The sequence below is a fragment of the Schistocerca cancellata genome, chromosome 7 (assembly GCF_023864275.1).
Source record: "Schistocerca cancellata isolate TAMUIC-IGC-003103 chromosome 7, iqSchCanc2.1, whole genome shotgun sequence".
Classification (NCBI taxonomy): Eukaryota; Metazoa; Arthropoda; class Insecta; order Orthoptera; family Acrididae; genus Schistocerca; species Schistocerca cancellata.
The window spans coordinates 90,985,134-90,997,626 of record NC_064632.1 but is presented as its reverse complement, the minus strand read 5'-3'; the positions used below and the strand labels follow the sequence as shown (position 1 = coordinate 90,997,626).

General features: G+C 43.1%; 1 protein-coding gene across 1 annotated transcript in view; it reads left to right on the top strand.

The window, feature by feature from the left end:
* Window positions 1-12,493, top strand: part of LOC126092653 (neural-cadherin-like) — a 314,704-nt gene that overhangs the window by 262,895 nt on the left and 39,316 nt on the right. The window contains exons 21-23 of the mRNA XM_049908375.1: window positions 5,851-6,040; window positions 11,639-11,880; window positions 12,015-12,215. Of these exons, the coding sequence (XP_049764332.1) occupies window positions 5,851-6,040; window positions 11,639-11,880; window positions 12,015-12,215 (633 nt within the window). The remainder of the gene's footprint in view (window positions 1-5,850; window positions 6,041-11,638; window positions 11,881-12,014; window positions 12,216-12,493) is intronic.

Here is a 12,493-nt window from a genome sequence, read left to right as displayed (position 1 = left end):
TGTACACCTTCCGGGTTACAGGACTGGAATAGGTGGTGGTGGGAGGGTGCATGGGACCCACCTCCTCTTCCTCAAAATCACCCTCTCCTAACCTTCCAGGAATTTCTGACTTCCAGCCTTGCCTCTCAATCCTTCTTAAAAAACCTTAATCCTACTCCCAACATCACCACTGCTGAAGCCCAGGCTATCCGTGATCTGAAGGCCGACCAATCCATCGTCATTCTTCCGGCGGACAAGGGTTCCACGACTGTGGTACTTGATCGTCGGGAGTATGTGGCTGAGGGACTGCGTCAGCTTTCAGACAACACTACTTACAAAGTTTGCCATGGTAATCCCATTCCTGATGTCCAGGCGGAGCTTCAAGGAATCCTCAGAACCTTAGGCCCCCTACAAAACCTTTCACCTGACTCCATCAACCTGCTGACCCCACCAACACCCCGCACCCCCACCTTCTACCTTCTTCCCAAAATTCACAAACCCAATCATCCCGGCCGTCCCATTGTAGCTGGTTACCAAGCCCCCACAGAACGCATCTCCGCCTACGTAGATCAACACCTTCAACCCATTACTTGCAGTCTCCCATCCTTCATCAAAGACACCAACCACTTTCTCGAACGCCTGGAATCCCTACCCAGTCTGTTACCCCCGGAAACCATCCTTGTAACCATTGATGCCACTTCCTTATACACAAATATTCCGCATGTCCAGGGCCTCGCTGCGATGGAGCACTTCCTTTCACGCCGATCACCTGCCGCCCTACCTAAAACCTCTTTCCTCATTACCTTAGCCAGCTTCATCCTGACCCACAACTTCTTCACTTTTGAAGGCCAGACATACCAACAATTAAAGGGAACAGCCATGGGTACCAGGATGGCCCCCTCGTACGCCAACCTATTCATGGGTCGCTTAGAGGAAGCCTTCTTGGTTACCCAGGCCTGCCAACCCAAAGTTTGGTACAGATTTATTGATGACATTTTCATGATCTGGACTCACAGTGAAGAAGAACTCCAGAATTTCCTCTCCAACCTCAACTCCTTTGGTTCCATCAGATTCACCTGGTCCTACTCTAAATCCCATGCCACTTTCCTTGACGTTGACCTCCACCTGTCCAATGGCCAGCTTCACACGTCCGTCCACATCAAACCCACCAACAAGCAACAGTACCTCCATTATGACAGCTGCCACCCATTCCACATCAAACGGTCCCTTCCCTACAGCCTAGGTCTTCGTGGCAAACGAATCTGCTCCAGTCCGGAATCCTTGAACCATTACACCAACAACCTGAAAACAGCTTTTGCATCCCGTAACTACCCTCCCGACCTGGTACAGAAGCAAATAACCAGAGCCACTTCCTCATCTCCTCAAACCCGGAACCTTCCACAGAAGAACCCCAAAAGTGCCCCACTTGTGACAGGATACTTTCCGGGACTGGATCAGATTCTGAATGTGGCTCTCCAGCAGGGATACGACTTCCTCAAATCCTGCCCTGAAATGAGATCCATCCTTCATGAAATCCTCCCCACTCCACCAAGAGTGTCTTTCCGCCGTCCACCTAACCTTCGTAACCTCTTAGTTCATCCCTATGAAATCCCCAAACCACCTTCCCTACCCTCTGGCTCCTACCCCTGTAACCGCCCCCGGTGTAAAACCTGTCCCATGCACCCTCCCACCACCACCTATTCCAGTCCTGTAACCCGGAAGGTGTACACGATCAAAGGCAGAGCCACGTGTGAAAGCACCCACGTGATTTACCAACTGACCTGCCTACACTGTGAAGCGTTCTATGTGGGAATGACCAGCAACAAACTGTCCATTCGCATGAATGGACACAGGCAGACAGTGTTTGTTGGTAATGAGGATCACCCTGTGGCTAAACATGCCTTGGTGCACGGCCAGCATATCTTGGCACAGTGTTACACCGTCCGGGTTATCTGGATACTTCCCACTAACACCAACCTGTCAGAACTCCGGAGATGGGAACTTGCCCTTCAGCATATCCTCTCTTCTCGCTATCCGCCAGGCCTCAATCTCCGCTAATTCCTAATTTCAATCTGCCGCCGCTCATACCTCACCTGTCTTTCAACATCATCTTTGCCTCTATACTTCCGTCCCGACTGACATCTCTGCTCAAACTCTTTGCCTTTACAAATGTCTGCTTGTGTCTTGTATGTATGGATGGATATGTGTGTGTGTGCGAGTGTATACCTGTCCTTTTTTCCCCCTAAGGTAAGTCTTTCCGCTCCCGGGATTGGAATGACTCCTTACCCTCTCCCTTAAAACCCATATCCTTTCGTCTTTCCCTCTCCTTCCCTCTTTCCTGATGAGGCAACAGTTTGTTGCGAAAGCTTGAGTTTTGTGTGTATGTTTGTGTTTATTTGTGTGTCTATCGACCTGCCAGCGCTTTTGTTGGGTAAGTCTCATCATCTTTCTTTTTAAATATATTTTTCCCACGTGGAATGTTTCCCTCTATTATATATATATATATATATATATATATATATATATATATATATATATATATATATATATATATATATATATATAAAACAAAGATGATGACACTTACCAAACAAAAGCGCTGGCAGGTCGATAGACACACAAACATACACACAAAATTCGAGCTTTCGCAACCCCTGGTTGCTTCGTCAGGAAAGAGGGAAGGAGAAGGAAAGATGAAATGTCTGCTTGTGTCTGTGTATGTGCAGATGGATATGTGTGTGTGTGTGCGAGTGTATACCTGTCCTTTTTTCCCCCTAAGGTAAGTCTTTCTGCTCCCGGGATTCTAATGACTCCTTACCCTCTCCCTTAAAACCCACATCCTTTCGTCTTTCCCTCTCCTTCCCTCTTCCCTGACGAAGCAACCATTTGTTGCGAAAGCTTGAATTTTGTGTGTATGTTTGTGTTTGTTTGTGTGTCTATCGACCTGCCAGCGCTTTTGTTTGGTAAGTCTCATCATCTTTGTTTTTATATATATACTTTAGCTGTCAATTGAAGGAGTTTGGTTTTAGTTATATCTTTTATTTTGTTCGGTGACAGGAAGTGTAGTCTCGAGCTTTTCATTAATTTTTCTATGTTAGTAAATTAGGTGTTCCATGTGTCACTTGCATGATATTATCTAATAATATGGAATATGTCAGTTTACAGTTTATTAACTTAATTTGTAGTTACCGTTTATAGATGAGTTCATGTAACAGGAAAAAAAATCTACTTGATTAACCCAAAGTAACAATTTTGCATCAAGTTAGCTAAACTTCCTGAGTAAGATCTCTGCTATGGGAGAAGAGGAATAGCCCAGAAGGAACGTTTTTAGTTTACTTTCAAATTTAACTTTGTCATTTATCAGGCACCTAATTCCCATATTGGACCAAACTTTTGGCAGAACAGAGAGTAACAGTACAGCATTTGAAATCATTTGGATACAACAGAACATGAAATGGGATATGCATAGTAGTATACAGGATTAGCCCAACTATGCTGCTCAAGTGCATGCTAGATGGCAGACCTGTGACAGCACTATACAAGATGGTAGCAATGCAAGAGAAGAGTTTTTATGTCTTAAAATACATGAAATGTTCATCATTACAAGCATTCAGCATGCATTCGTACGCAATTACAGAAAACCTGCACCAATCACTGTATCAGTATCTCCATCCACATCAAGCCTACTGACCCCCAACAATACATCCACTTTGAAGCTGCCACCATTTCCACAGAAGTCCCTTCCACACAACCTAGCCACTCATGTGCATTTCATCTGTGATGATGAGCAGCCCCTCTCCAAATATGCCAAATGTCTCAATGAGGCCTTCACAGACTGAAATTACCAACCCCACCCTCTCCAGAAACAGACCCCTTTCTCCACACCAACCATGCCCCCATACCCACTGACCAGCCACAATGGAGCATCCCACTTGGGACTCAGTGTTGCTCAGGACTGGCGCAAATGAATTACTTTCTCTGCCAGGGCTTCTATCACCCCTCATTGTGCCCTGAAATGAGAACTGCCCCGCTATCCCTCCACCTGCATATCTGACTGACCAGGAGGCTTGGGTTCAATTCCTGGCTTGATTGGAGATTTTATCCTCTCATTGACTATGTGTTTTGTTGTTTTCATCATCATTTCATCATCATTTCATCATCATCAATACACATGTCACCAAAGTGGCATCAAATAAAAAGACTTGCACTAAGCAGCTGAATAACTCTAGATTGGATCTTCTGGGTAATAATGCCATACAATCATTTCATTTCATCCCTCCCACAGTGGTACTCTGCTGCCCACCCAACCTGCATGATGTCCTTGTCATCCCTATTTTACCATTGCTCCCAAACCCTTGTCCCATAGTCCACATGCCTGCAATAGACCTAGATGCAAGACGCAAGACCTGACCCATACAACCTCCCACTAGCACCTACTCCAGTCCTGTCACAGATGTCTCCTACACCAGTGAAAGCAGCTGTGTGATCCACTAACTAGCTGCCAACCATCAGCATTCTATATGACTGTCAGCCCACATGAACGGCCACCAGGAAACTGTGAACCAAGAAAGAGCCGCACACTCAGTTACTGAGTGTACTGTCCAACACAATTTGCTTGATTCCAGCAACTGTTTCATAGCCTGTGCCATCAGGATTCTTCCCACCAACACCAGCTTTTCTGAACTGCACATTCTTGGAACTAAAAGGCCTCAGGCTTCACTAGGCTCTGTTCTCCACCTGCTTCTAGCCACTTCCAGACTCTTTATAGCCTTACACACACCTTCCATCCTACCAGTGCACCACCTGGGGTGCTCTTTCCCAGTCTCTACTTCTCTTCTCTCTCGTTTTCTCAACCCTTTCCTCCCCCCTGCCCCCCCCTCCCCACCACACACACACACACGCACACACACACACACGCACACACACACGCGCACACACACACACACACACACACACACACAGCCACCTGATTAGACCAAGAGATTACAGTGGTCACGTGTGTGTGTGTGTGTGTGTGTGTGTGTGTGTGTGTGTTTTTTATGCAAGTGTGACTGTTTGTGTGTTTTGTCTACATTTGGTGAAGGACTGAGTCTGATAGCTAATAATATCTAGCAGTCTTTTTCCAGTGGTTCTATGTGTCACTCGAAACCTCCCATATGTGGGGAGTAACAATCTTGTCTTTTCGATATGGTTTTTAGTCCGGTCCAGATTTTAATTGTTTGATTCTTTTCTATTAGAGAAGTTGTTATAGTATAAGTAGCTCAGCACATACCTGGTGTAGCTCTTATATAATAAACAGAATACAGTGAGGTACCCTAAGCTGTTTGTGTAATACAAAGATGGATGATACCACATGCATGCATGTGGAGAAATTACAGTTGGAATCCTATCGGGTTCAATCATTATCTCACTACCTGTCTTGCTTTATGTTAATTATATACATTTTTGAGAGTCATGAGGCAGAATTTGTCCTATTTGCAAATAATACAAGGATTTTGTGTGAAGCTGAGCAAAGGAGCAGCAAAAGGAAAACAGTAAATGATGTTTTTGTAAAAGTTACTAACTGGCTATTTTGGACATATGGGCTAGTTTTAATTGTCCGTCACAGTATTTGCTGTCTGTGTGATATATCTTTTAGTTTCTGAACAACTTTGAGATAGAAAAGCTAGTAAGAGATTTATCAAGATTTTTAATTTCTGTCAGATGGTCTTTCAGGAAAATCAATTTCTTCTTACATACCAATGTACTGATTATTCATGTATACACTTTTTACAGTGCAAACTTATTATAACTGAAACCTTAGTGTGTAGAGTTTGTACCATACATGTGCATTTAATACATTTTTAACTGTTGATCTGTTTGTATGTTCAGGGTGCATTGACGATATACGTTTTGGTGGCAAAAATCTTCCTCTTCCACCATCAGTGAATGGTACTCAGTGGGCACAAGCTGTTCTAGCTCAAAATGTGGAAAGAAATTGCTTATCTAACATATCCTGTGATGAAGTTGTTTGCCAAGAACCTCTCACATGTCATGACATATGGAACAAACATGAGTGCAAGTAAATGTTAAGTGCTATTTATACTAAAAGTATTATTTATTTAATAGTCTGGTAAATCTAGTGTTACACTGTGTACGATAGAGACTGGATGGTCCTTAAGTGCCACAAACTTTTCTTACAGTAAAATACAATCATTTATCATCTAGAAATGATATTGTAAAAAGGACTGATTGCTACTCACCATGCAGTAGAGATGGTGAGTCACAGACAAGCACAACAAAAAGACTAAGCTTTCAGCCAGAAGGCCTTCTTCCAAACAGACAACATACATACACTCATTCACAAAAATGCAACTCACACACACATGACCATTGTCTCTTGCTGCTGTGCATGGTAGGAGAAAGGAGAACCAATCATGGTGGTGGGGGTAAGGAGGAGGTGGGGGCAGTGAGTGGAGGGGGAAGCAGGGTTATGGTGGGGGATGGTAAAATGCTGTTTGCGGAAGCATACTGGGAGTAGGTGGAGAAAGGGTAGGGCAGCTAGGACAGTCGGGAAGTTAGACGATGTGGGTGTGTTTGAGAAGTAGAAGGCTGTGGAGTCAGAACAGTAAAGGGGATAGATGGCTGAAAGACAATGACTAACAAATGTTGAGGCCAGGAGGATTATGGGAACATTGTATATATTGCAGGGAGGTTCCCACCTGCACAATTCAGAAAAGCTGGTGTTGGGAGGGGTGGGGAGGATAGTGGGCAGAACGTTCCTAATTTCATGGAGTTATGAGAGGTAGTCAAAACCCTGGTGGAGAATGTGATTCAATTGCTCCAGTCCTGGGTGGTACTGAGTTGTGAGGGGAATGCTCCTCTGTGGCCAGAAGATGGGACTTTGGGAAGTGGTGTGTGACTGGAAAGATAAGTCACAGGAGATCTGCTTCTGTACAAGTTTAGGAGGAAAATTACAGCCTGTGAATGAGAGGAACTGCTCATCACTACAGATGCAACGGCCATGGGTGGCTTGGCTGTGTGGAAGAGGCTTCATTGTATGGAGTTGGTGACGTATGTCAAGTGAAGATATGACTAGTAGTTGGTAGGTTTGATATGGACAGAGGTACTGACATGGCCATCTTTGAGGCTGAGTTTAACACTGAGGAAGTTGGCTTGTTGGGTTAAGGAAGACAAGGAGAAGCTAATGGAGAAGAAGATATTGAGGTTCTCGAGGAATGTGGATGGGGTGTCCTCACCCTCAATCCAAATCACGAAGATGTCATCGATGAATCTGAACCTGGTGAGGGGTCTGGGATTCTGGATGATTCGGAAGGATTCCTCTAGATGGCCCATGAATAGGGTGACATAGGATGGTGCCTTGTGGGTGCCCATTGCCATACCCTGGATTTGTTTGTAGGCGATGCTTTCTTAGGAGAAGTAATTGTGGGGAGGACGTAGTTAGTCATGGTGACCAGGAAGGAGGTTGGTGGTTTGGAATCCGTAGGGCATTGGGAAAGGCACTGTTTAATAGTGGCTAGGCCATGGGCCTTAGGGATGTTAGTTTAAAGAGAGGTGGCATCTATAGTGACAAGCAGGGCATCATCATGTGGTAAAGGAACTGTGGAGAGTCGGTGGAAGAAATGGTTGGTATCTTTTATATAGGAGGATCAGTTGCATCTGACAGGCTGAAGGTGTTGGTCTACAATAGCAGAGATTCTCTCAGTGGCGGCACACTAGCTGGCCACGATGGTATGTCCTGTGTGGTTGGATCTGTGTATGTTAGGAAGCATGTAGAAGGTAGTGCAGGGAGTGGTAGGTGTGAGGAGAGAGAGGATCTGGATGGGACTAAGGATCTGAGGAGAGGCTGGAGATCCTGCTGGAATTCTGGAATGGGGTCCTTCAAAACAACAGTGGCAGAACCTTTGTCAGTTAGTAGGATAATAAGGTCAGGATCAGATTTTAGGTGCTGGATTGCAGTTCTTTCTATAGTTTAAGGCTAGCTTACATTTTGAGGGATTTGGGGTATGATGGTGAGACAAGGTTTGACGTTAAGAAATTCTGGAAAGTTAACAGGGGTTGATTTGGATCACGGTTGGAAGGAGGAGTGAACTGAGTCAGGCAGGGCTCGACATTGGACTTAAGTTTAGTCTGATTGATAGGGTTGGTGGCAAAAAAGTGTTTCCACTGTAGGGCCAGGAGAAGGACAGAAGGTCTTTAACAACTCCAGCATGATTGAATTTGGGAGTGGGGAAATGGTAAGGTCTTTGGAAATGACTGATAATTCTCTGAGGCTAAGGCTTTTGGAGGAAAGGTTCATGATTGTATTTCAGGTCTGTTTAGGTTCTGGTTTTTGTGTGGTGGTAGGAGGAAATTTTTGAGGGTGGGGTAAATGCAGTAGGTATGTGAGGCAGAGTTTGTAAGCTATGAATGATTGTGAGGAGGTTTGGAGGCTGTGAAAGAGGTAGCAGATAGTCGCATTCCAAGGCAGGAGTAGGAAGTGAACAGGTTGAAGGGTTTTATGAGGTGGCATTGTGCATGCTGCTCTATTTCCTGGAGGTCAAGAGTCTCTATGTGTGAGATAGAAACCTCAAATCTGAAATGTGACAGTAGGAGAATTTTATCGGTGGAGAGGAGGTACTTTAAAGAGGTCTCGGCCTGATTTATGTGGTTTTGTGGGCCGACTATGTTGGTGAGGGTTAAAGACTGGCAGAATCTGAACTGATGGAGGTCATTGTGTAAGTAGGAGCTGCTGCCAGAGATAGGTAATTTAATCATTTGGGGGAATTCCATGAGCAAAGCAGCAATGAAGGAACAGTATGTGGGACTAGGTTCTGGCTAGTGATAAGGAAACTTACCTGTTTTGGCACAGATGGAAGGAGCAAGGATTCCTGGTGGAGGATAAAAATATGTAAGTAACACAGAAGTACGTGTGAAAAAATTCCCAAGTGGTCATGTGTGTGTGAGCTGCATCTGTGTAAACGTGTGTTATATGTTTTCTATTTTTGCAAGAAGGCTTTCTGGCAAAAATCTTACATATGTAGTAGTCTTTTTGTTGTGCCTGTTCAAATGGTTCAAATGGCTCTGAGCACTATGGGACTTAACATCTGAGATCATCAGTCCCCTAGAACTTAGAACTACTTAAACCTAACTAACCTAAGGACATCACACACATCCATGCCCGAGGCAGGATTCGAACCTGCGACCGTAGCAGTCCTGCGGTTCCGGACTGAAGTGCCTAGAACCGCTCGGCCACCGCGGCCGGCTGTTGTGCCTGTCTGTGACTCAGCATCTGTGCTGTACAGTGAGTAGCAGTTTATGCTTTTCATAGTACTTTCATTATTCCATGCTGGAGTTTCCATTGTTAGAAATGTTATTGTGTTACTGAGGGCCTATTACAAATATAGCATCACAGGATGGCACAATTTTTTTTCCAGGTACTCCCACATAGAAAGAAATGGTAATAAAACAAGTAATCATTTAATGATGATTTGAATTTATACTTCTCTGTTACTTTTACGTAAAGTATCTCAGAAGTGCATTATATTATGTGATGCTAACATGGTACACACCTTTTTGGAATATTGATGTAGTTTTCTGCTGAACATGTGCATCATTTGTTTGTCTTTTACAGCAGCTATGCACAGATTTGTTACAGGAGATACAAGGATCACTATTGTTCAGTTTTTGCTTTTGAATTATTAAATTTTCTAATATGTGCATACAAAAAAGTTCTAGAATTTTATTTTCTCTAAGTAGTTGAGTGCATGACATTCTTTTATCTACTTCTAACATTGATGTAATTGTTTGTGCAGTCTGAAAGATTTCTGTCTTACTCTGCTGTTTCCTCAAGATACTATCTTATGAGGATTGTTCAAAAGAAAAGGTACAAAACAACATAGTAGATATGACTGAAGTTTTTATTTAAAAGTAATCACCTGAGGCCTAAGGAGAACTATCCCACCGTTTCATGAGACCAAGTATTCCATGTTCCCAGAACTCCCATGGCCATGGCAGGAGCCAGTCCTCCACTGTGTCCACTTTGTTGTCTGAATTGAAGTGCTTCCCTTTGAAATGCCTTGTTTTCTGGACCAAATACATGGGAGTTGCAGGGCCACATGCCCAGGTTATAGGGCATATGCTCAAGCTGCTCCCACTTGAAATTGGCCATGACACTTTGTGTGACCTTGGAGACATATGGATGAATGTTATCAGGGAGCAAAATCACTCCCTCCAATAGCTGCCCAGATCATTTGCTCTTGATGGGCCTGCATGGGCTACAAAGTGTCTCACAGTACATGTCACTGTGAATGGTTTTGCCATGCTTGTGGAATTCAATAAGTATTGGTACTCAGTCATCGAAAAAAACAGTGAGCATCACCTTGTCTGCTGAGGGTACAGCTATGAAATTTTTAATGCATGCTGTCCTGCTTTGTATCAGGCACTAAGTGATGGCATCAGTTCTTGTCACCAGTGACGATCCACTCCAGGAAAGCAGGGTCTTTATGACACCGAAACAGGTGTTTCAGTGCTAGACCCACACAAAGTTCCTTTTGTGGTTCACTGAACTTCTTCAGAAACCACTGCATGCACACCTTCAGATCACCCGACACTGTTCCAACTACGGCCTACACCATCACTGCCAACATTCCCATTGTGAAATGTTGACCACTTCTCATGAGATCATTCACCTTGTTGATAAGTTCAGCCACAATCACAGTGTTTGCCTGGCTTGGTCTCAGGTCATCACTAAAACACTCCTGGCCTTCACAAAAATGGACATTCCACTTCCTCATTGACTTGCCAGACACACAATCTCTTGCACATACTGCCACCATCCAGTGATGAATATTAGCATATGCAAATTACAATTTGGTCAATGTCATTCTAAAAACACACAAAGATATACATGGCTCCACTGTCCTGGCTAACTATACTGTCCCCATGCTGCATCTGAGTTTGTGCTGCACTGAGACTGTAGTCAGCTGGGACAATGTACCAATGTGCATATGCACACGGCTGTGTGTTTTTTGTTAGCTCTTACAGAGGGCAGTGTCTGAAAGTTCAGCAATGTTCTCAGTCTTGTTTACATTAGTTTTAACCATTTAATACCTAAACTATACAGTGTGTGGTTACCCTTCCTCCATCCATTATTTGTACTCCACTCAGGAATTTCTCATATCATTTTTGAACTTATATTTTTAGTATGCAACAACTCCTCCTCTATCCATATTAGATATTCCTAAATATGCATTATGATTTTTCATATCTTTGTTATATGGTGTTCATAAAAAAAATTCAGTTTCTTTCCATATCTTTATATCTTCCAATGAAAATTGGTCACTGCATGTCAGCCACCATATCCTGCATAGGCTCTCCTGCCAATGCAAACTTAAAAGTAATAGTGATACATTCCTTAGCTTTTGGAACAAACAGTTTCTTCCTCAGGGAGTAGAGGATAGGTTAGGAAAATTAAAAGGAAAGGTAGGTCGTGCAGACCCCAGAAAAGCAGAGCCATATATAAGTATGGTGCATGTAAAAGTTGATGAAGATGTACAGCCATCACATTTTTTGGGTTAAAGCTGTTTCATTATTTTCAGCAAATATTTTTCAGTACCATTGGTGCTTTATGTCTATCAGTGGTATAAGAAGCCTTTGTAATGCTGACAAATCTTTTCAGTTGTGGCTCCAACAAAGTGTTTGATGCTGATGAAGGCATCTGTGTTGAGAAAAATGATTGTTATGAAGAGTCATGTCTGAATGGTGGAACATGTGTCAGTCAGTACCCCTACAGCAATTACCAGTGTGTATGCCCCAAGGATTTTTGGGGTCAACAGTGTGAGCACATGGTTCAAGAACAGTCTGTGAAACTTAGCTTTGGTGCTCTGCTAGTAGTTATAACATCCTTCATAAGTGTTCTTGGTAAGCTACTTTGATTAATAAACAGTTATGGAAACTATCTTCTGCTATATTTAACTTCATCTGACTGTGATTTCCGATACTGAATTTACTGAGACTTTGTCTCCTGAGCAAATAATTAACCAATATTTTTTCAGCTTTAGTGGTATTTCTTGTGGTATGTAAATGGAAACAAACAAGGAAGTGTAAAGTCCCAGGACCAAAAGAAGACATTCGTGAAAATATCATTATTTATGATGATGAAGGAGGTGGTGAAGATGACATGACAGCATCTGATGTTAAACCCCGTAAAGTTACAGTACCAACCTTGGCAGTAGTTGAGACAGTGGAAATGAAGCGTAAGTATCAAAATTGTTTGTTTGTGTGCTCCAGCCTTAACTAAAATAGCTACTGTGTATTAATAGATAGAAACTACATTTACTATTATTAGAAAAGAAGATTAAACCAGCTGTTTGCCAGAAATGAATAGTTTGTTTTTAGCAAACTTGTATTTACACTGAAGCACAAAAGAAACTGGTATCAGCATGTGTATTCAAATACAGAGATATGTAAACAGTCAGAATATGGTGCTGCAGCGAGCAATGCCTATATTAGACAACAAGTATCTGGCATAGTT